The 25617-nt window shown below is 44.7% G+C and overlaps 1 protein-coding gene across 3 annotated transcripts in view; it reads right to left on the minus strand.

Annotated features, from left to right (window-relative positions):
• The window catches only part of SYTL4 (synaptotagmin like 4), a 238367-nt gene that overhangs the window by 74236 nt on the left and 138514 nt on the right, over positions 1-25617 (minus strand). For all 3 annotated transcript variants that reach the window (XM_073642212.1, XM_073642213.1, XM_073642214.1), the window contains one exon: positions 3278-3407. In XM_073642212.1, coding sequence (XP_073498313.1) covers positions 3278-3407 — 130 coding nt within the window. The remainder of the gene's footprint in view (positions 1-3277; positions 3408-25617) is intronic.

Below are 25617 nucleotides of genomic sequence, written 5' to 3' on the forward strand. Positions count from 1 at the left end.
GCTGCTGTTCTCGCTGTGCATGTCGCCTTCCTAGGTTGGGTCAGTGACTTCATTGTCCATCACCTCATCTTCCACATACGCACCCTGGTCCTCCTCCTGACTTTCTGGAAATTGTGTCTCATCATCATCCACCTCTTGCGACAGTTATTATACTTTCCCACCATCACCTTTGTGTGACCGTGGCTGCTCAAATATTTGGGCATTGCTACATGTGATCTCCTCTTGCCCCGCTTGAAACGGACAGAGAAAGAGGCCACAATCTATGAATGGAAATGTGAACAGCTCTTCGGAGTGTCCAAGTGTGGGATCACTTGTCTCGGAAGACACGGTGGTGGTGTTGGCAAACTGCCTGCTATTCAACCAACAACCTTTTCACACTAGTCTGGCTTCAAGAGTGGTGTTCCGTGGCCCCCTGGAAGGTGGGACAGGAAGCTAGGTTCACATGATTTTTGTGCTTGTTGTGCTCCCTCAATGGGCACAGTTTCATCTTACCCACGGCCTCAGCATTTAAGTGTACCATCACGTCCACTTCCCTGTCCCTTGCCACGCATGTGCTTTGACCATTTTAAATAGAGTTTAAGATTTTGCAGCTTACAAAAAATGTCAGGATTATTACCGAAGTAATATTTGATCACGTCTGATTACCACGTTTTATGCAGCGGCGGTATAGCGATGCTATTTGTCAGCGATCAAGTGTGGATAGGTTTTCAACGCACAACTGCCACACTTTGAATAGAGTATAATATTTTCAGCTTCCAAAAAAATTCTGGATTATTACTGCAGTAATATTTCACCACCTGAGATGATGGACACGTTTCTCTGCTTCCAATGCAAAAGTTTGGGCACCCTGCATGGTTGGTACCTAGTAGCACCCACTTTTGAAAGTTTCACAGCTTTTAAATGCTTTTCTTGTTTAAGGGATTTTCATCTGTTTTTCCTTGGAGAATTCCTCCAGTTCTGTGAGATTCCTTGGTCGTCTTGCATGCACTGCTATTTTGAGGTCTAGCCACAGATTTTTAGCAATGCTATTAAAATCAACCAAATCTGGCTGTATGCTCCTAACAAGCAAATGGAGCAGTAAAAATGGTGTATTATATTGTTTTTCTCCAAAATTAGCAGGATTAAGAGCAAAAAGAATATTATCAGCCCTGCTATCTAGGGCTATGGATATGAGTTTCAGAAGCAGAAAGAACGGGCAATGGACCCTATTCTGTACTATACTAGCCAACTCTGCCTAACTAGTGCTGTCAGCAGGATTATTATTCTTCAGAATGAGCCCTTACAAGGACTGTTAGAGTAGATTAATAATAGTGGTGTGGACTCTCTGTTTAAAATAACCGTCAATTCTCTCCCTCGCTCAGCACCTCTCCCTACTCTGCCGGTTTGACCGGTAGACTGTGATGAGCATAGGGTCCCGGGTCTTATATAGACCCAATGACGCTATGCGGCCAGCCAATCACTGTAATGCCACAACCAACATGGCTACGGCATTAGTGTGACTGTCAGGCAATCCCTGCATAGTAATTGGCTGCCTAATATGCGCCAAACAAGCGGGGTGGGGACTCGAGCTCCCGCCCGAACATTCAAAAAATACTCGCCAAGTAATGAGCATATCGAGAATTGTGATGCTTGGGCGAGTAACGAATAGTGATGAGCATGCTTGCTCATCACTAAAAATGATCCTAAACACACGTCAAAATCCGCTAAAGACGACCTCAAAAGGCGTAAGCTGAAGGTTTTACAATGGCCCTCACAGTCCCTGATCTGACATTAATTGAAAATCTGTGGCTAGACCTCAAAATAGCAGTGCATGCAAGAAGACACAGGAATCTCACAGAACTGGAGGAATTCTCCAAGGAAAAACAGATGAAAACCCTTAAACAAGAAAAGCATTTAAAAGCTGTGAAACTTTCAAGTGTGTGCTACTAGGTACTAACCATGCAGGGTGCCCAAACTTTTGCATTGGCCCATTTTCCTCTTTGTAATTTTTGAAATATAAAAGATAATATATTATGTTTTTTACCTAAAATACAAAGGAAATGTGTCATCTTTAACTTTAGGCCTTTTAGCGATTATTTAATCTACAAACTTGCTTAACTGTTCACAATAACAGTAATTCTGACCACGGGTGCCCAAACTTTTCCATGCCACTGTATGTGCTATTAATTTAAGGACTATTTTTTGATTTATATATGGCTGGAATCAGGGTGTCTTTCCCACATATAATGCTGCTCTCAGATAAGGTAGTAAAAAACTGGTGACAGATTTCAAGGCCATTCACACCCTGCATAATCTAAACGTTTATCACAACTAGTTCTGGATTCCGCATAGGTTTTTACATTATTAACTCTTGCAAGCTACCAGGTTCCTGAAAATGTTTAGAAGGTTCAGAGCTGTCCGTCCTACGTCTGACTGTGTCTACACAAAGGATTTGTAATGTTGTATCAGATAAAGTAACTGATCTGTAAAGTGTATTTCAAGAAGCATGGAACCCCATGTTAAATGCAGTGGATCAACTTCAAGTCGAATTTTCATATTCACAGGTTTCTGCAAATTTGAACACTGCAAGTCAAATTGCAAGGATTGTCACTCCCCCAAAAAAATGCCTGCCGCCTTCTGAGAGGGCAGGCTAAATACATCAGGCGCAACTGAGTGGACTTCCCCAAAATGTCCTTTAGTTATGACATCCCATGGTGTAGAGCACAAAATAAGGGAGGCTAGCACAGCCAGGATAAAAGATCGGGGTCAGCCAAAGAGCGCCATTTTATGCTTGCACAGTGTAGAGATAGGAAGCCCACATAACGATAGAAAAAGGCCTAATGGTATTGTGGTATACTACTGCAGGGCTGAAGCAGATTGAAAATAGAAGTGCCAGAGTCAGTCTGTGAAACTAATCCAAAGATCCAAGTGATATGTAGGGAAAAGATGTCGCTGTATGAAACGGAATTGATTAATCTGAGATATATCGCAGTAACAGCACCTTAATATTGTTATTCCTTACACACTCTAAACAAGGAGGGTAGTATTAAACTACTCAGTGTTACTTTAGGACATCTTAGAGTATTAGACATTTTTTCCAGACAATAAGAGGTTTTTTAGTATTTTGAATATCTACAACTTTATTCATTGTTAGTCAATTTTTGGGGAAAATTCTTCAAAGGCAGCGAGTTCGAATTTCAAACAATCTGCTCATCTCTAGTGATGTTATAAATGGAGCTGGAATTACAAACTTGTATAAATGAAATTATTGATGTTATAATGCACCGGATCAACCTACCCCTTCTGAATCAGAGTGGTGATGATCTCTCGACCGGACAGGAACTGTCAGCGTGTCCACTTTAGCTCCACTGGGTCCATAGTTTTTCTTAACCTCAGGGGCAGCACTGATCTTCTCAACAGAATTCCTCCTTGAACACAATCAAGATGTCAAAGTAATTAATTCTCCATTTTTCTATTCCTTGTGGTCCCAGAGTCATTAAGACAAAGACAAATTTACAGAAAAGGTACTAAAATACAATACCAAAAAATCCTTCCATCCAACGTTTACACAGTAATCTCATTCCCCGCTCTAATAATACAGCAGTACAGTGGTTAATACTGCTAGAGGTAATGGGTCAGTCCTTGCTGGCTTAGGGCTTGAAGTTTTTAATATTCCTAAGAAGGGTCAGCTGAAAGAATTGTGCCAAAAATTCCTAGTCACAATAAAATTACTACCTCCGATGTGGCACAGTGAGGACTCTAAATTAGTTGCAATGTCAATTGAGAGTCTGAGATATTCTGCTGCTCTGTTCCTCCTCTATGCTTTATACTTCAGTTCTGCTCAGCTACTTTGTAAGTAGAAGTTCTTTTGCAGATTTCAGCTTTGATAAAAATCATCAGCACTCGGATATTGTGGGAAAATGTCTTACTTATGACATGCAGCAACGATGGTCTTCACCACAACATGGATGTGTGACAAGGTCAATGACAAAGTACTGGAGGGGAAAGATGTAGCACTGAGATTAATAACAGCAGTAATTATATATAGGAAAAAGGTTCCAGCACACGAGTGTGTTAATCAGCCATCTTTAGTGACAGGTGATTAAACACATGTAGAAATGGAAGTGGTCAGAGGATAAAATCACAGCCTTTTCAGAGCATTTGGTGTGGGGAGGGCCTGGAGGTGAAGGCTCTGAGCTGTTTTGTTATACAAAGGAAAGACAAACCTGGGATTGTTTGTTCCTGAAGCGGGCAGTTACCCATAGCAACAAGCACTGTGCCATACGCTATGGTTAGGTGTTGCTTTTCCTGTTAGGCCAGGAAGGCCGTGTTTGTTTTGCTAACATTGCTGTAGGTTATGCACCACCAGCACCTGCAACAGCTGCAGCAGAAGCTCCAACAGCAACAACTGCAGGAGTAGGGATGAGCGAGTATGTTCTGTCCGAGTATGCTCGGGCCGAGCGCCGAGTATTTATAGCTGCTCGGTGATGAGGTTGAATCGCTCCCGTGTGCATGATTTGCGACTGTTTGACAGCTTTATTACATGTGAGGAATGTGAGAGAAATAGACATTCCTCACATGTAATAAAGCTGTCAAACAGTCGCAAATCATGCACACGGGAGCGATTCAACCTTATCACCGAGCAGCTATAAATACTCGGAGCTCGGCCCGAGCATACTCGGCGAAAGGGTTAATGGAACATACTCGCTCAACCCTAATCAGGAGCAAAAGCAGCAACAACTGGCACAAAACGAGACAAGTAAGCTGCTGATGCAACAGATCACATAAAAAACTCACTGTTTCAAGGGTATTGGAACATTTTACGAAAGAGAACCCTCTACATAAAAATGAACTTTTAATCGATATTAGTTTAAAACATTGACACATATAACACATTCAGTGCTAGACACAAAAAAATAGAATAAAAAAAGTGCAGTGCTTTAAAGTGACCCAGTGCAATAACCAGCAATACATTAGGCATGTAGAGACTATATGCTATGCTGCCATATCTGTATATTTTTCGGGAGGATATCCAAAATCAGGGCACTATCCCCACCAATGAGTTATCCTGGTTATGTGCTCCCCACCAATGCATTAATTGGTACTAGGGTACACAACACTTAGTCAAATAATCACTTAGATATACAAAATTTACACCAGGAGTATAACACAAGTCTAATCAAGTTGCGTCCTTGCACCAGACCACACATATATAAAGATGGGGTAGATATATCTATATATCCAAAGTCCAAGGGAGCGGCAAAGGTCATGTCAAGGCCCTCATCGGGGGATATAGTTTGCTGGAGATGTCACGGTTCAGGTCATATAGCTGCCCATTGTCCTTTGACCACCGAGCAAATGGACTGTAGCATGGATCGCCAGTGTTCTTTCTACGCATATCCAGCTTGCAGTGTGGACTGTCCACCCAGCAAGGGGACCCAAACTTGTCCTGTAACAGTGAATGGCCTGCAAATGACTGGACTACTAGACTCAGGAAGTTTAGTGACGCTCGTGAGGGCCACATTCCCTCTCCAATTGATCCATGGGAAGAAGGTTGGCGTCCACTGCATTCACAGTAACTATCCAGTGGCCAGAGTGGTCATTGAAACGGCCCGAGGTACTGAGTCCCATTATGGTTGGCGTGGTCCCAGATTTGTTGCACTCAATCATCATAGGCGGGGACTTTGTGTTGTTTTGGGACTTGAGGGGGAGGGGGAAGACCAGGATTACTCAGGTAAGAAACGGGCTGGCCCTAAAAAAAATCTCACCAACTCCAGAGTCTGACGGGTTTCCTTTCTGTGTAATGGGAAAAGAGGAGAAAGTAGTATTTCCTGAGACAGCCATTCCTGAGATAGGGGTGAGCAGAGAAAATTTGGGGTGCACCGAATATAGAGACCTGTCGCTAAAATAAGTATTCAATAAGGTAACCGTCATAAACGGCATAGCACAGGAGTCAGGGGCTGACACCAGGTTTCCCTTTTTTATGTTGAGTGAGGACTTATTGTACAGAGTTAATAAAGTGAGGGACGAGACAGTGGAGCAGTGGTTGGTACCAGCACCCTAGAGACAAAGGGTGTTGGATAGAGCCCATTCACATGTCTAAGGTGACCATCTGGGGTGGAAAAAACTCAAGAACAAGTCATGCAGAGGTTCTATTGGGCCAGATGTCATAGAAATCCTAAGATATTGCAAGTCCTGTCCCACCTGCCAGTTAACTGCTACCGCAGGGCAACAGAGGGATCCCGTTGAACCTTCATGTGGGCTGGACAAGCCAGAAGGGGACACTAAGGATGTCACAGTGGCAGAGACACTGTCACCGGCCCAGAAGCAATAGTGTCGAGAACTACTTCAGCAGATTTGGGACCTGTTCTCGGAGCTGCCAGGATGTACGCAGGTGGCTGAACATGAAATCCTGATGGAAACACATGTGCGGATGCCTGGGGAGAGTCACGATTCTGCAACAACCACAGGAAACTAAATGTGATGTTGAAATGGGATGAGTATCTGTCATGGAGATATTAAGAAAATATTAACAATTTCTCCCAAACCCCCTATACCATTTGTCACAAGGCAAGAGCTAACAATCGACCATCTGTCTGTATTCAATTTATCACCTACAGCAGAAGTGACTTGTAAACAAATGCTGGCACAGAAATTGCTACAAACCCAATCAGCATACGAGTGTATTTCCCCCTGGCAGAGGCCGGGGATAATTAGACACAGGCTTGCGAGAAATTTACACCTAGCTAAGGAGGACACAGCTCATTAAATTCAAACACAGTCACAAGTCCCAGCTGCAAATCTCCAGACTTTTGGGTACCAAAATATGGGACCCATATTTTGAGTGGCGGGGTCAGCTAGGGAACAATATGGATATTTTCCCATCACTGTAAGCCCCTCCAGGGAGCTGTGGCGCAAAAGTATCAGAATAACAGATCGCAGCTATGCCATGTGTAGTCTTTTTTTTTTTCAAATTCAAGTTTTTTTATTTTTTGTGTTGAAAAAGTACAAGAAAATACAATATACATAGTAAAAGGGGTAACGTAACTATAAATCTATGCATAACTACAGTACATTGGGGGGGTACAGGGAGGGTTTTCCATCAATATCCAGATCAAGCATGTATTTTTCCATATGGTAGTCTTTTTTTTAAATAAAAACATGAAGGGTGGAGCCCAACCCACATGATGTCAGCACAAGGGGAGTGTGGGCAGGTCCCCTCTTCGGCATAAAAGATCCAACTGAAGATTGATCCATATTCATTGCCGGGAGTATATATTTATTATAGCAAAGGATCCCATTCAATGTAACGCTCTAGTGGAGTGTCTCCCCTCCAGCTATATTGGATCGTCTCTGCGATCGTATAGTAAGTTTCTTCTTTAATCCTTATTATTTTGTGTAACTGCATATGTATTTTATTGTCTCCTTTTGTAAAACCTTTTGTATATTTTTCCTAAACACTGCCTCCCTTTCAGATTAAATATAACATTTGATAGTTCTGTTTCTTTTGTCCTGTTATCGTTCCCTTCCCCAAAGCCATACGCTACCAAAAAGCAGGTGTCCGGCAAGGCCTGTATTATATTTCAAACTCGGCCGGTGGTGGCAGCGAATAATAATAACTGGGCTATCGTGAAGCTATCAGTAACCGTACGGGGGCGTATACACATATTCCATGCATTGGAATCTGGAGGTGTGATGCCATATGCTTTCTGCTCGCTTGCCGATAGCTACATAGTGAGTAATCGGCATCGTATACTCGCGAATCCCTGCTCAATCCTGTGAATTCTTGACAGAGTGATGGCATCAGTGAGTTATTGTGTCATCTCCACGGTTTTGTCGCGGTCTTTCCTGACAGTATCCAATGCCCTGCATTTATGATATCGTAGAGAAGCTAAAATCAGTAAGATACATCACTACCATGAACCTAACAAAAGGTTACTCCCAAACCCTTCTCTCTCAAAGTGCAAAGGAGAAGACTGCTGCTTCTACACCTGACGGTTGCTTCCAGTATACCAGAATTCTTTTTGGGCTGCAAGGTGCCCCAGCTACATTCTGGAGGGCCATACACCGGACCTTAACCCCTCACAAAAAGTATGTCGCAGGTTACCTCGATGATATTGTGATATTCAGCCCGGATTGGGGAAGTCATCTGCAGAATGTTCAGGCCATGTTGGATGCGCTAAGGAAAGTGGGGTTTACCATAAACCAAAAGAAGTGTACCATCGGGAAAAAGAAAGGAAAATAACTGGGCTACATAGTTGGAAGAAACAAAGTAAAGCTGCAAATGAATAAGGTGGAGGCAGTCCAAAATTGGCCAAAACTGGTCTCCAAGGAACAACTTCAGGCATTTCAGGGAATGGTGAGATACTATCAGTGGCGTATCCCGAATTTTAGCATGATAGCCGCACCCCTGACAAACCTTCTTAAGGGCACGAAGACTGTGATGGCCAAATGGTCTCTTGAAGCAGAGATGGTGTTCCAAGAATTGAAACTCCGGGCTACAGGACTTCAACTTTCATGTGGAACACAGGCCTGGAAAGCTACACGGCAACGCAGATGCCCTGTTTAGACATCCCTGTTTGGTGACTGAAGGTGCCAAAACCTACGGCTTTGGGCAGAGGAGGGGGATATGTGACAAAGTCACTGAAAGTACTGGAGGGGAAAGATGTAGCACTGAGATTAATAGCTGCAGTAAATATACATAGGAAAAAGGTTCCAGCACATGAGTGGGTTAATCAGCCATCTTAAGTGCTAGGATGATTAAACACCTGTAGAAATGGAGGAGGTCAGAGGATAAAATCACAGCATTTTCAGAGCATGTGTTGTGGGGAGGGCCTGGAGGTGAAGGCTCTGAGCTGTTTTGTTATATGAAGGAGAGACAAACCTGGGATTGTTTGTTCCTGAAGCGGGCGGTTACCCATAGCAACAAGGACTGTACTGTTGCTGTAGTTTATGCAGTGCTCTTAATCAGCAGAAGATTTAGAGACAGTGTTCCTGTGTACCTCTATGTGCAATCAAGTGAGCCGATCACAGATGATATAAAAAGACAAGACAAAACAGTAGAAAAAAGTCATACAATACCGAACACAGCGCCATCCGCTGACTGCTAAAGACAGTCCCTCTATGGCATAGTCCTGCAGCAGTTGTATACTCCAAGGAGATACAATCTCAAAAGCAGATTAGTACAAGTAGAGCCAATATAAGACATCAAACACAGAATGATTAAAGGAAACCCGACGGCTGACACATGCTGCCGATCCAAGGGCAGCATGTACCAGACACCACCTCTATGATTTCAGCTATATACGTTTGATACATGCTGCCCATGTATTATGCAGCATGAAACAGCTGTTAGGTTCCCTTTAATAACAATAAGCAACCAAATCTTTCAGAAGAGAGAAAAGTGGATTTTACACAATCCGAGCAGAGGAGCAGGACACAGCACACGCTTCAGTCAGTCAAAGCAAGGAAGCAAACTTCCAAGGAGAAACATGCATGTAAATTGTGGTGTAAAACGCAAGTAATCCTGAAGACTCGACCCATGAACCTGCAGTTTATTGGAACAAAATGCCTCAATTATGCCTGAGTAACACGGATGTGTCAGGAAACGCTCTTTCTCCGGGCGTGGTCAGGTAACAGTCAGGGGTCAAATGCCAGGAGGGTAATTCAAAACCAAGGTGAACAACAAACGGATAGTCAGAGGCCAAGTCCAGGGTCAGATACCTGAAGTCAGACAGCTTCAAAAGCAGAAGGGATAATCCACAATAGTGACAACAAAATCAAGGGTCATCAACAAGATCAGAAGTCAGACCCAGAGCAAGGATACACATCTACCTATAGTAAATCTACAACTGACAATCTGCTGTTCACAGCAGGCCAGCTACATATCCTACAAATCATCTGAGGACGGGAGGCACCTGGGGAAACACCCGCAGGCTAAACCAGATTGAACAGCACGGCTGTCAAAACGCTGACAGCCCAGCATGCCCCAGGATCAGATTACATAGTAACGCAAGTTGAATAAAGCCCCCAGTCCGTAAGGTTCAACCTCCTTCCCCCAATTGTACATTTTGTCTAATTTAATTGTAACTCACAATGTTATGTGTATCGAGGAAATCCTTCGGCCCTTTTTTGAAAGCTGTTATAGTGTCGGCCATCTCTACCTCTTGAGGTCGGCATTCCACAGACTGACTGCTCTGACTGTAAAGAATCGATTCCTGTTTAGGTGCCAGAATCGCCTTTCTTCCACCCGTAATGAGTGCCACCTGGTCCTTAGTATGGTCTTTGGAAGGAAGAAGTCATGTGCTAGTCCTTTGTACTGACCCCACATATATTTATACATGTAAATGAGATCCCTTGTGAGGTGTCTTTTTTCTAAGCTAAACAAGCTCAACTTTTTCAACCTCTTATCATATGAGAGGCATCCATCCCATGTAATAATCTAGTTGCCGCCTTTGAATTGACTAACTTCGGAATATCCTTTTTACAATGTGGAGCCCAAAACTGGAGCCCATATTCCAGATGTGGCCTCACCAGTGATTTATAAAGGGGTAACAATACGTTGGGATCGCGGGATTTTATTTCCCTTTTTCTACTTCCTAAAATCTGGTTAGCTTTTGCGGCTGCTGCCTGACTTTGAGTGCTGCTTTTCAACTTCCTTGTAACCAGAATCCCCCGTCCTTCTGTTCTGTAGTCCCGAGTATACTCCCATCTAATGTATATGCAGCAATAAGATTACTCCGTCCTCGGTGCATTACTCTACATTTATCTACATTAACCTCATCTGCCGAGTGTTTCCCATTCAGTCTCTTATCCAGATCGTTCTGTAATATCGTAATGTCAAGATCAGATTGTAATATCCTACATAGTTTAATGTCGTCAGCAAAAACTGACACTTTGCTCTCAATCCAATCCCCAAAGTCATTAATAAAGAAGTTAAAAAGAATCGGTCCTAGCACAGATCCCTGCGGCCCCCGCTGCTCCAGGTATAGATCCCTGCGGCCCCCGCTGCTCCTGGTACAGATCCCTGCGGTCCCCACTGCTCCCGGTACAGATCCCTGCGGCCCCCACTGCTCCTGGTACAGATCCCTGCGGTCCCCACTGCTACCGGTACAGATCCTTGCGGTCCCCACTGCTCCCAGTACAGATCCCTGCGGTCCCCACTGCTCCCGGTACAGATCCCTGCGGTCCCCACTGCTCCCGGTACAGATCCCTGCGGTCCCCACTGCTCCCGGTACAGATCCCTGCGGTCTCCACTGCTCCCAGTACAGATCCCTGCGGCCCCCACTGCTCCCGGTACAGATCCCTGCGGTCCCCACTGCTGACTATATCCCATTTAGAGAACGTACCATTTATGATGACTCTGTTTCCTATCGTTTAGCCAATTCCTAACCCATCTATATATAGTTCCCCCAGTCCCGGCTTCTGTAGCTTCAGTATAAGGCTGCTATGTGGTACAGGATCAAAGTCCAGATAAATCACATCAGCCGCATTACCAGCATCCAGATTTGCACTTACCTTAGAACCCAACATGTAGGTTAGACACGACCTATCGTTCATGAATGCATGCTGATTATCATTTATTATATTATTCTCTGCGATATAACTCTGCAGGTCATCTCTTATGATGCCCTCATATATGTCACACACTACTGATGTCAGACTTACTGGACAGTAGTTACCTGGATCCACCTTCTTACCTTTCTTAAATATCGGTACTATCAGCTATCCTCCAATCCTGTGCCACTACCCCTGTTACCAGAGAGTCTAAGAATACGAGATACAGTGGTTTGTCAATTACTGAGCTCAATCCCCTCAGTATCCGTGATGAATACCATCTGGGCCGGGGGATTTGTTAATGTTTAATTTGCTAAGATGCAGGTGTGTCACCCCAGGCCTGGATGCCACAAATATTAAAGGCTGTGTCTGAGAGCAGGAGGGAGGTTCCCTGGTCAGGGACCATTAGCATGCAGCACCTCCTGTCCCAGGCCAGTAGGGGGAGCAGGCTGCCCCTATAAAAGCTGGAACTGGGGCAGGGTTAGAGAGACCAGAACCCACTTCTGAAGTGTCCAGAAGGGTTCTCAGAGAAGAGGGACAGGTCAGCAGCAGCTGAGGAGTCCGTGAGGCGGAGGAGAGACTGCGAGCCAGGGACAGGGGCGACGAGAGCCGGTCCTGGCTGAGAGAAGTACACAACCGGACATTGGGGTCCGAGGCTGTCAGGGTTGCAAGCCCAGCAGCAGAGAACCAACCCGCGAGGGATTTCAGGTCCCTTGGCCTAAGAAGCCTGGAGGCTCCGCCACACAGAGGGACCAGTACAGCAAGGAGAACCAAAAGGTACCCAAGGCCCGAGTCGCAAGCCATACAGGCAAAGTACACGGCCAGCTCAGGGACGTGGGCTATTACACCACGAAAAGGGGGATAGTCAGCAAGAGCATAGAGAGAGAACGGTAGGCCTACACACTCACCCTGACCAGTGGGGCTCTCCCGAATGTTCTCAGACACCCAGGCCCATTCCTAACCGGTACTCCTGTTGGGTCAGTAATAACATCTGCAATAAAGACCCTGGACTGTTTGAAGCGGACTCTGAACTCTTACTATTGCGGCCTGCACTATCACCCCCAGCATTCACCTACACTGCCCTGAGGCTACACTCTTCCCGTGGGGAGTTGTCCTACCCCTGTGCTGCACACCAACACCAGCCTCAGAGGTCTGCCTCGCAGCGGCGGTTATCTCTGACCGCAATCCACGGGTGGCGTAGTCGGACATTCCCAAATCTATAAATAGACTGCCACAGCATTTGGTCTGACCACCCTGAGCCACGGGATCGGGTTGCCACTACTACCCCCAGCATCGCACAGAAGCCCGGTTCCGGGTGCCCCACGGCCCAGGGGGCGAGTCACAGGCGTACTTCTTTTTGTGTTAATCTAGTTATATCAGGTAGTGAACTTTGATTTTTGCCTTGTTGGAAGATCCCTGGAACAGGCTGTTCGTTGGTGAACATGGATAAAAAATGCCTGTTTAATATCTCAGCCTTTTCTTTGTCCTCTATAGCTCATTATTATCGGTCTTAAGAGGCTGATACCACCTGTTTTTTTTTTTTTGGCATTGATGTATTTATAATTTTTTGGGGGATTTATTTTAATGATGCTGGCAATTTGCTTCTATGTAGATAACTTTGCAGCTTGATTTCTTTTTTACATTTCTTATTTAGGTTTTTATACTCCTGAAATGCTATTTTTGTATTCTCACCCTTCAAGATTTTGAATGCCTGTTTTTGATTATTAAACTTTGCACTGTCTTATTAATACATTGGATAACGGGACTGTCAATCACAAAACAGACAGTCCAGCACACCACATACCCCATAGGGCGGCTGAGCTGTCACTCACAGCGTCCCTAGGCCACAGTCAGATATGAAACTAACGACATATTTACCTATACTCTCTGTACAATTAGGCAATTTGTATTTTACTGATTGATGTTATTGATTAGTCAATCTAAAAGATTAGACAACCTGAAAAGTTAAGAAAAAAACAGTGTGGTTTTGTCTTAGGAGAATATCTCTGTGCAGAATTATTGGCCAACTAAATTAAACACTTTACCTTCTTAATTGTTTATTTTCATTGGTTAGCGTAAGAATAAGAACCAAATAGTTCAATGTGTAAAATACATTCCTGACATTTCAGAAAAAAAATGTCAGTGACTATATAGCCACCCTTCTTCTCGGTGGGGACATAGTAATATGGCCGCCCTCCTCCTTAGTGCGATATAGTAATATATATCTAGTAATATGGCCAACCTTCTTCTTGGTGGTGATATAGCAGAATATATATAGTAATATAGCCACCCTCCTTCTTGGTGGTGATATAGTAATATGGCCGCCGTACTTCTAGGTGGATATATAGCAATATGGCCACCCTTTTTCTTGGTGGTGATATAGTATTATATACAGTAATATGGCAACCCTTCTCGGTGGTGATATAGTAATATATTTATATAGTAACACGGCCACTCTTCTCTTCAGTGATGATAATGTAATACACAGGGTTTAGCTTAGAAAAACGACGGCTCAGAGGGGATCTCATTTACATGCATAGATATATGTGTGGTCAGTACAGTGGATAGCACAGGACTTATTCCTTCCAAAGAACATGAAGAACCAGGGGACGCTCATTACGGGTGGAAGAAAGGAGATTCCGGCACCTAAACAGGAAAGGGTTCTTTCTGTGGAATGCCGACCACAAGAGGTAGTGATGGCCGACACTATAACAGCTTTCAAAAAAGGGCCGGATGATTTCCTCGAAACACATAACATTGTGGGCAACAGTTAAATTAGACAAAATGTTACACCTATAATAGTACATTTAGAACGATAATAGTAATTACATAACTAATATCATAATTCGGATGATCCGGGGGTCTAGGACTGATCGCCTTTTCTTGGGGTCAAGAAGAAATTTTTCTCTGTGACACAAATTGGCTGAATGTGTCCTGGGGTTTTTGCCTTCTTCTGAAACAGATTTAGGCATAGGGATTTTAGTAATATCATTATTAGAATCACAAGAGTAATATAAAACATAAAACTAATACAATTATAAACGAGTTCATTTTTAATTGTAATAGTGCAGCAATAATAAAAATGATAATACATTTGTGAGGTCGAGTAAGTTAGTGTAATGTTAGTGTAGGGAGTACAATTGGGGGAGAAAGGTTGAAGTTGATGGACCTAGGTCTTTATTCAACCTACGTTACAATGTTTTGTTACTATGTAAAAGTTTGTGCACCCCTGGTCAAAATTCCTGTTATTGTGAATAGTTAAGCAAGCTGAAGATGAAATGAGCTCTAAAAAGCCTAAAGTTAAAGATGACACTTTTCCTTTGAACATTAGACAAAAAATATATATATATTTAAATTTTTTACATTTTAAAAAATTACAAAAAGGAAAATGGGCCGATGCAAAAGTTTGGGCACCCTGCACGGTTAGTACCTAGTAGCGCCCCCTTTTGAAAGTATCACAGCTTGTAAATGCTTTTTGCAGCCAGACAAGAGTCTTTCAATTCTTGTTTGAGGGATTTTCATAAATTCTTCCTTGGAAAATTCTTCCAGTTCTGTGAGATTCCTGGGTCGTCTTGCATCCACTGCTATTTTGAGGTCTAGCCACAGAATTTCAATGATAGAACTCTCTACCCCAACATATCAGACTTTCGACCTTCAAAAGGAACCTGAAGACCTACCTCTTCCAACAAGCCAACAACCTACAGTAACTACCGCTCCACCATATCGCTGCATGAACAGCTCTACTCTCACCTATTGTATCCTCACTAGTGATGAGCAAACGTGCTCGCCACGGCGCAGTACTTGCCCGAGCATCACGGTGCTCCACAAGCTCGGCGAGTATTTCCGCGTTGCTAGGGCGGTAACTCGGGTCCCCTCCCTGCATGTTTGGCGCTCTTTATAGAGCCTATGAATATGCAGGGATTGTCTGCCACACACTGTAATGCCGTAGCCATGTTGGTTGTGGCATTACAGTGATTGGCTGGCCGCACAGCGTCATCAGGTGTATATAAGATCAGGCGCCGCCATGCTCGTCAGTCACTCCGGAATCAGACAGACAGTGTAGAGAGAGGTGCTGCTGAGCTAGGGAGAGAATTGTTTGTTCATAGTTAGTATAGGTATTCCACAATATATCTATGTACATCTGAACTAACAGTCCTTCTGAGGACTAATCCAGCTGCATATAATCCGTGCTAGGCAGGCAGGCAGAGTATGTGGAAGACTGCAGTGTATGATACAGCACAAGAGGGTCCACTGACCGTCCTGTCTGCTGCTACGAGAAATAATTACAGATATTTCTAGACATAGAAAGGCAAAACATTTTTTTTTATCTTAATCCTGGTTATTTGCTTAAAAAGCAATCCAGAGTACATCATTATTCTGCTCCATTTGCTTGTGCTCACTGCAGAATAAAGCCAGATCTGTTCCATATTTCAGCAATAAAAATCCAGAAATTTGAACCAAACGTGGAAAATATTAGCCTCCTTTTCCATTCTGTTGCAATGTGTCAGTCAAGCTAATCACACTACTTCTCCGTGTAGAATAATATCAGTAAATTACAAGTCTACAATTTAAAGCCGTGGTTCTCTGTCAGACATTTGACCTAAAAGACTGTTCAAAAATCATACATTTCTTCCATTTTCATTCCGTTGCAGTGTGTCGGCGAAGCTATTCACAATACTTCTCTGTGCAGAATATTAGTAAATTACAGGCCTGCTATTTAAAATCGTGGTTCTCTGTCAGACGTATCACATATAACTGAATTCCAAAATCAGCCATTTCTCATGAACATGGAAAATATTGTCCTCCATTTAAAATGGGCAAGGTGCGTGGCAAGGGACGGGGAAGTGGACGTGATGGGGATGATGGTGCATGCAGAGGCCGAGGACGTGGCCGTGGGCAAGGTGAAGTTGTGCCACAACAAACACCCACATCTTGTCACTCGACATTCCTGTCCCAATTACTAGGGGACCGCAGAGCACCAATATTGAACACAGAGCGTGAAACGGATATTGCTTGGATAGCAGATGCTTCCAATCACTTAGCCACCACCACCACCACCACCCTGTTTTCCACACGGTCAACTCTCAGTAGCCGTGAGTCTGGACTGCATATTCCTCACCCTGATCCTTCTTCCTCCCGCCATGCCGAGTGCCCGGAGACAACTGATCCCACACTTGGACACACAGAAGAGCTGTTCACTTTTACATTTGTAGATTCGGGCCTCTCGCCCGGCCAGCTTCAAGCAAGTCAAACGCGTGTAGTGATGCCCAAATATTGGAGCAGCCATGATCACATGAAGGCGACGGTGGTAAAGTACAACTGAATGATGATGATGAGACACAATTGCCAGAAAGTCAGGAGGACGATCAGGGTGCGGAAGTGGAAGACGAGGTTGTGGATGATATAGTAACTGATTCAACCTGGCAGGTGGACATGCAGAGCGAAGACAGCAGCACACAGGGGGATGGAGGCAGAGCACCACAACAGGCAGGAAGAAGCAGTTTGGTGGCTGCAGACACAAGGCGGGAAAGAGTTCCTCGTAACGCCAACACGACGGAAGTTGCCAGTACAACTGTTAGGTCTTCCCGAGTTCTGATTGTTTGCAGATAATCCCAAAAAGACCATTTGCACCACCTGCCAGGCCAGCATCAGCAGGGGTAGCAAAACTAGCAGCCTGACCACCACCAGCACGATCAGGCACATGGCAGCAAAGCACCTGACTAAGTGGGCCAAATCCCAGGGTCTAGCTACATTGTCTGCAGATGACACCACTGCTTCTTCCGCTATTGTGCGTGCACGCCAATCCCCTGTCCATGGCGCATGCGAAGATGCCTCCTGGCCTGCACCTGTCGGTGCTACTTGAGAGCGTGCATCATCAGCAAGCACATCCACGTCCTTGTCCCAGCGCAGCATTCAGTTGTCCCTACCCCAGTCCTTGGAACGCAAACACGCAGCTAATTCCCCACAGGCCACACTACTAAATTCACACATTTCGCGAATACTTGCGCTTGAAATGTTGCCTTTTAGGCTCGTGGAGACGGAAGCTTTCTGCAACCTGATGGTGGCGGCCGTCCCTCGATACTCTGTCCCCAGCTGCCACTATTTCTCTCGATGTGCCATCCCCGCATTACACAAGCACGTGTCCCACAACATTAGACGTGCCCTCAACAACGCAGTTACTGGGAAAGTCCACCTAACCATGGACACGTGGACAAGTGCTTGTGGGCAGGGACGGTACATCTCATTGATGGCACACTGGGTTAATATAGTGGAAGCTGGGACCCAGTCGGACCTTGGGACGGAACATGCCCTCAAGACACCGAGGATTGCGGGCCCTGGGTCAATCTGGGTTGCCCCCACATTCTACAGCTCCTGCACCTTCCTCCTCCTCTTCAGCATCCATCTACGAAATTACCACATCAGTGGCAAGCTGGAAGCACTGCAGCACAGCCTCAGCCAAGCGGCAAAAGGCTGGTGGCGGCTCTGAGGCGAGCTCACACACGTACCATGCCTGGTCCATATGCTTAACCTCGTGGTTCATCGGTTTCTCAAAACCTACCCGGATCTGTGGGATCTGTTTGTCAAAGTACGCCACCTGTGTGCCCATTTTAGAAAGTCAGCTATAGCTTCCGGCGCCCTTGCCGTGTTTCAGCAACGTTTGCAACTTCCAGCTCACCGACTGATCTGCGATGTCCCCACCCGTTGGAACTCTACATTGCAGATGTTGTGAAGAATTTGTGAGCAGAAGAGGGCAGTTGTTGACTACCAGCATCAACAAGGCTGTCGGTATTCAGTTCAGACTCCACACAAGACCTCAGAAGTGGACATGGATGTCAGACATATCTCCAAAACTTTGATGACTCCACCAAGATGGTGAGCGGCGATGACGCCATAATTAGCGCCACCATCCCGCTTCTCCGTCTTTTGAAATGCTCTCTGCTCGCAATTAAAGAGGATGCATTGCAGGCAGAGCACGATGAGATGGAGCAAGGAACCATAGAGGGTGATTCTACACAGTCCAGCCTCATCTCATCCCAACGTGGATTGGGTGACAATGAGGAAGAGGAGGAGGAGGAAGAACAGGAGCTAGCTTCCTGCGCTATAGATGGTACTACCTGCACAACTGTCATACCGTCTGTTCAGTGTGGATGGCTTGAGGACAGGGAGGAGTATGAAGAGGAAGAAGAGGAGGAGGAGTAGGAGAGTATGGTCAGTTCGCCTCTTGGTGAGGACACGGAAGTCTTGCCTCTTTGCAGTCTGGCACACATGGCTGAGTTTATGTTAAGCTGCCTATCCCGTGACCCTCGTGTTGTCCAAATTTTGGGTGACAGTCATTACTGGTTGGTGAGGCTTCTAGACCCACGATACAGGGAGAACTTTCTGTCTCTTATTCCCTTGCAGGACAGGCCTAAAAAAATGGTGCAGTACAAGAAGGCCCTTGTTGTGGAATTAGTGAAAAATTTCCCATCTCAAAACTCTGGCGGCAGAGTTACAGTTCGTTGGACAACCAAGGAGTACAGGCGAGAGAACTAAACATGCAATCGAGCAGAGGCAGGGGAACACTGTCAAAGTTCTGGGACAGTTTTCTCAGACCCTCCCATCGCACAGGACCTGAGGAGCGTTGTACTCTCCCAAGGAGTGCAAAGTTTCGGAAGATGGTGAGGGAGTACCTTGTCGACCGTACCAACATCCTCCTTGATTCCTCTGTGCCTTATAATTATTGGGTATCCAAGCTGGACACATGGCATGAACTGGCTCGCCTTGGAGGTCTTGGCCTGCCCTGCCACTAGCGTTTTGTCAGAGTGGGTTTTTAGTGCTGCCGGTGGAATTATAACCGATCGGCGCATCCGCCTGTCAACTGAAAATGCTGACAGGCTGACTCTTATAAAAATGAACAAGGGCTGGATTGGGCAAGACTTCTCAACACCACCGAATGATAGCAGCGTAACATAACTCAAATACAGTGTCTTTTATTGGGAGGTCTAACTCTATTCCCATGCACCTCTGTCTTCACACCCAGACATGGGTATATGGTTCCTGATTTTGTCTATTTGCTCTTGTCCTCTCCCTTCTCCGCATCCTCATCCTCCACCATCATATGTACCATATCAACATATCTACGTCTCTTGCAAGGGGCATTGGAGTTCCTCCAAATTTTTGGCAGCCGTAGCTTCACTGCATACCCTTTTAACTGTATAGCAGACCCTCTCCTTTCTAATGGTAACATGTCGTTACTGTGGCCCAGCTCTATGTGTCTTTAAATTGTTAGTGGGGTTTTTCCCAAATTTTGGCAGCCCTTGCAGTCACACAGTCATAGCATGGGCATTACCACTATACGAGACCCGCTCTATTATAATGGGAACATTTTTTTTTTTTTTTACCGAGACCCTCATCTGTGTCTCTTAAAAGGGGTATTGGGTTGCGTCCAAATTTTTGGCAGCCCTTGCAGTCACTGCATACGCAACAACAGCATAGAAGACCCACTGGTTAATAATGGGAACAACAAAGCATAGCCGGCTGATGACTCTCTAACAATAGGGAGGGCCAACTGCTGGCTCTTTAAGAATAGTAAGGGCCGCCTGATGACCCTATAAAAATAGGCTTTGCGATTTTCAGAGTCCCTCCATCATAAATGAAACAGGATGCGTCTGATGAGGTGTCACACACCACATGGCCAGATAAGGTTGTAAAATGTAAAAATTACATTTCCCGGTAAATGCATTTGTTTTAAAAAATAAAGTAAAAATATAAATAAACTAAAAAACACAGTAGGATCTTTGTTTAGTATAAAAACAAGACTCGCCAATGTAACCTCAATGTAATCACATTGTTCAGCTCCTGCACCTCCTCCTCCAGTTTGGCCTCCTTCTCCGAAATTACCACATCAGTCACAAGCTGAAAGCACTGCAGCACTGCCTTGGACAAGCAGCAACAGGCTGTGCTGAAGATAACATGCTTAATGCTTAGGTGACAAACCGCCCACAGCTGCAGATTTGTTGAAAGCTGTAACACAGCAGCCTGATCTGTGGCTCTCACTGGTGAACATACAGCCAGGCATGGTCATGTGTGACAATGGGCGGAACCTGGTGGTGACGGAGAAATGACAGCCGGAGAGATACTGTTTCCCTCTATGCCAGTCCTTTCACCGAGCTAAAGAATAGCCTGTGGTGAAATACAACTCCCACTGAGAAGCAGTGTAAGACTGAAGAACATTGGGCCCACCAGAGGATTTGATTCTGAGGGCCCACCTTTCTCCCCCACTCAAGAGCCCCATAGCAGCTGCAAAGTTTGCGCCCATCATGAACTCTCCTGATGGAGAAGCCAGGGCGCACCCGAGGATTCTCTGGTGGGCCCATCCAACCCTGCCGAGAAGCAGCCCTGGCTTAGAAATGTGTTTGGGAAGGTTCCCGGACACTCTATGGCTGCATTTTTAATGTGGACTGGCTCCGTACCGTCCCTGGCCACATTCACCTGTCCACGTGTTTGTGGTTAGGCGGTACTTCCCACCTAAGTGCACTGGGGAGGGCACGGGTAATGTTGTGGGACCCGTGCTTGTGGAAGGCAGAGACGACACCGGGAGAAATAGTGGCGGCTGGGGACAGAGTATGGACACCTGGCTGCCGCCATGAGGTGGTGGACAGCTTCCACCTCCAAGAGCCTAAAAGGCCACATTTCGAGTGCAAGCAGCTGTCAAAAATTTGGCAGTATAGATTGCAGCCTGTGGGTGGGTGGGTGGCTGGCTGGCTGCATACTTGCGCTTGCATTCCAAGGAATGGGGTAGGGACAACTGAAAGCTGCACTGGGACAAGGACGTGGATGGTGATTGTTGCAAGTCTGCAATGACAGGTGCATGGCGGGAGGCATCTTCGCATGCGCCAAGGATCACTTATGATGGGCACACTTTTAGGCAGTGACCTGGGAGTCAGAGATGCTTCCAGCGGTCTTCCCCATGCTGTTTCCATGTCTTTTCAGCACTGTATGCATGTGTCTGATGATGTGTCACGCAGCACATTGCCAGATAAGGTTGTAAAATGTTAAAATGACATTTCCCAGTAAATGCATTTGTCTTGGTTGAAAGCAATGTACAAACGCATCAAAAATGCTACGTGTGAACATAGCCCAAGGTGTGGAGGAGCATTTTTGTTTTTGGTTATTTATTTTGCATTATATACAAGTCATTGCCCTGGAAAGGATGTTCCTTAACATATTTCCCAGAAAAATCCATTTTGGTTTCGTTTTTGTATGTTTTATTGTGAGCCCGGAAAAGTGGCGTAATACCTCTAACAACATTGTTGACTGCAGTGACCTGGGAGACAGAAATGCTTCCAGGGATCTTCCCCATGCTGTTCCCATGTCATTTGAGCACTGTTCCCATCGTTTTGGGCAATTTGTAGGCCCCTTCCAGACCTCTGGGGGGGAGCTGCCTGAAAAATACTCGAGTTACCCATAGACTTACATTGGGCTCGTTACTCGGACCGAGCATTCCAATTTGCTCGACTCGAACAACGAGTACCCGAGCATTTTAGTGCTCGGTTATCACTAATTCTAATTAAAAAATCTTCAGCTTTCGCCTTTTGAGATGGTCTATTGTGGATTTTGACATGTGTTTCAGGTCATTATCCATTTGTAGAAGCCATCCTCTTCTACAGCAACCAACAGAATGGTTTTTAACAGGGAAAAATGCAAAGTACTACATCTGGGCAATAAAAATGAAAAAAGCATATACAGAATGGGAGGAATAGAGCTAAGCAACAGTACATGTGAAAAAGACTTAGGTATACTAATAGATCATAGACTGAACATGAGTCAACAGTGTGATGCAGCAGCAAAAAAGGCAAATACAATTCTGGGATGTATTAACAGAAGCATACAGTCTAGATCACGTGAAGTCATTATCGGTCTTTACTCCTCTTTGGTCAGACCTCATCTGGAATACTGTGTACAGTTTTGGGCACCACATTTTAAAAAAGACATAGACAAACTGGAGCAAGTTCAGAGAAGAGCGACCAGAATGGTGACTGGTCTGCAAACCATGTCCTATGAGGAACGGTTGCAGGATTTGGGAATGTTTAGCTTGCAAAAAAGAAGACTGAGAGGAGACTTAATAGCTGTCTACAAATATGTCAAGGGCTGTCACATTGTAGAAGGATCATCTTTATTCTCATTTGCACAAGGAAAGACTAGAAGCAATGGGATGAAACTAAATGGGAGGAGACACAGATTAGATATTAGAAAAAACTTTTTGACAGTTAGGGTGATTAATGAGTGGAACAGGCTGCCACGAGAGGTGGTGAGTTCCCCTTCAATGGACGTCTTCAAACAGAGGCTGGACAGACATCTGTCTGAGATGATCTAGTGAATCCTGCTTTGAGCAGGGGGTTGGACCAGATGACCCAGGAGGTCCCTTCCAACTCTACCATTCTATGATTCTATGATTCTTTTTTATCTTAAGCTTTTTTACAGATGGTGTTATGTTTGCATCAAGAATTTGTTGAAATTATCAAATCCATTTTTCCCTCTACCCGTGAAATGTTCCCCATGTCATTGGCTACAATACAACCCCAAAACATGATTGAGCCACCCAATTGGCAAGATGTTATTTTTCTGAAATTCTGTACCCTTTTATCCACACAAACCTTTGATCATTGTGGCCAAAGAGTTCTATTTGACTCTCATCAGTCCACAGGACTTGTTTCCAAAATGCATCAGGCTTGTGTGATTTAACAGCTTCTTATCTTTATCAGCCAGACGTTTAGATTTGTTAAGCCAAGGGAAATACACTATTATCTGTGTGTTGACTTGTAAAAATATGTGTATTTCTATGGCTGGTCAAGAAGAACAACCAGTATTTGTATAACCCTTATTGTGGTTTCCTCTTGAGTCTGTGAACAATGATGTTTGTTAATATGCTAATTACATATTAGACTAAAAACCAGCTGGATGTGGTTGTAAAGAGCCACCTGCTATATCAACTATGTAAACTGATTACATGCACAACCAATGAGACCTGAGCCCTGTGGAATAATATCATCCCTAACCCTTGACCTGTGGATGTGTACTTAAAAGGACATGTCCTTCTGTAGCAGTCAGATTTGAAACAGAAAATTGAAAGGCAGACTTTACAAGGAGAATCAAAGATCAGAGACTCTCTCAGACCATCAGCTTCGAAGCATGGCTTTAACCAAAAAGACACAGATTTGAATTCTACATGATTAAAGCCTTAAGGTATATGGCTCTGAGTGGAAAGATATGGATCTGCTCCATTGACTATCAGCGAGCCCATGGATACATTTGGGGAGACCAGGTTGGGACGATGAAGTCACCTGGCCCTATTGGATATGTTTGGGGTTGCCAGGTGAGACCCTCTGGCCGCCTGGAATCTATGGCGACATTTGGAGAAGCCAGATTGGGACCAGCCAGTCATCTGGCCCCAGGGAAACACTCGGAGAGGCCAGGGTGGGACCCTCGGGTCTCCTGGCTTGTACCTCGATGGACTGCTAGCTTCCTAAGCTTGCTGTTACCTCCACTCTGTGGAGGCCCACTGATTGAGGTATTTGGCCCTTGAGGTCCCAAAGTCGCAGCTGTTATATTCCCATCGGGCCAGCAGAAAGGCGAGACTGTGTAATGTTGTACCATCTTGGGCATTTGTTGGGACTGTTTCATGTGTTTCTTGTGCATTTGGGGGGTCAATAAAGTACTGCCACACTGTTTTACCCTCACCCTGTGTTGTCTGAGTAGTAGTATGCCCACAGAAGACACTGTGTCGTCACAGCTTGTTTAGATGTTCTTTTGCATACTTCTGACGCTGAACTTTATCGTGAGGATGCAGGAGAGATTTTCTTCTGATGACTCTTCCATGGAGGCCATAGTGCAGGTGTCTCTGAACAGTAAGAACAATGTACCACAACTCCAGAGTCTGCTAAATCTTTCTGAAGGTCTTTTGCAGTTAAGCGGGGGTTTTGATTTGCCTCTCTAGCAATCCTCATGAGCAGCTCTCACTGAAATTTTGCTTGGTATTCCAGACCTCATCTTGACCTCCACTGTTCCTGGTAACTGCCATTTCTGAATTACATTTAGATCTGAGGAAAGGTCAACTTGAAAACGCTTTGCTATCTTCTTATAGCCTTCTCCTGCTTAGAAGAACCCATGGCTGCTGTTTTTGGTACAAGGTTAGAGGAGGCTGGGTTTTTATGAAGCTGGGAAATTTGCATCACCGGCCTTTCCTAATAATGATAGTAAACAAGCCATAACCCTAACAGGTTAATTAAGTCTGAAATATTAGTCAAAGTTATCTGAGCACACAAATCTACAAAGGTGCACAATATATATATTGTGTGTATATGTGTGTATGTATGTATTTATGTATGCACACACATAAATATATATATGAATATTTATTATGTATGTACATTGTTGTTTTATTCTATAAACTACTGACATGTCTCCGAAATTCGAAGCTAAAAAAATTGTATTTATTTGCAGCAAATGAGAAAAGGTCAAAATAATTAAAAAGAAACAGTGCTTTCAGACCTCAAATAATGCAAAGAAAACAAGTTGTTACTCATTTAGAAACTACAATACTCATATTTTAACCCAGGAGGAGTTCAGAAATCAATATTTGGTGGAATAACCATGATTTTTAATCACAGCTTTCATGCGTCTTGGCTGCTTTCCACCAGTCTTTCACATGGCTTTTGGGTGACCTTATGCCACTCCTGGCACATAAATATAAGCAGTAGTTCTTTGTTTGAAGGCTTGTGGCCATCCATCTTTCTCTTGATTACATTCCAGAGGTTTTCAATGGGGTTCAGGTCTGGAGATTGGGCTGGCCATGACAGGGTCTTGATGTGGTGCTCCTTCATCCACACATTGATTGACCTAGCTGTGTGGCATGGGGCATTGTCCTGCTGGAAAAAACAGTCCTCAGAGTTGGGGAACATTGTCTGAGCAGAAGGAAGCAAGTGTTTTTCAAGGATAACCTTGTATGCGGCTTGATTCATACATCCTTCGCAAAGATTAACCTGCCCAATTCCAGCCTTGCTGAAGCATCCCCAGATCATCACCGATCCTCCACCAAATTTC

Source organism: Phyllobates terribilis, unplaced genomic scaffold (assembly GCF_046119375.1).
Source record: "Phyllobates terribilis strain yellow unplaced genomic scaffold, ASM4611937v1 Scaffold_7__3_contigs__length_470593459, whole genome shotgun sequence".
NCBI lineage: Eukaryota > Metazoa > Chordata > Amphibia > Anura > Dendrobatidae > Phyllobates > Phyllobates terribilis.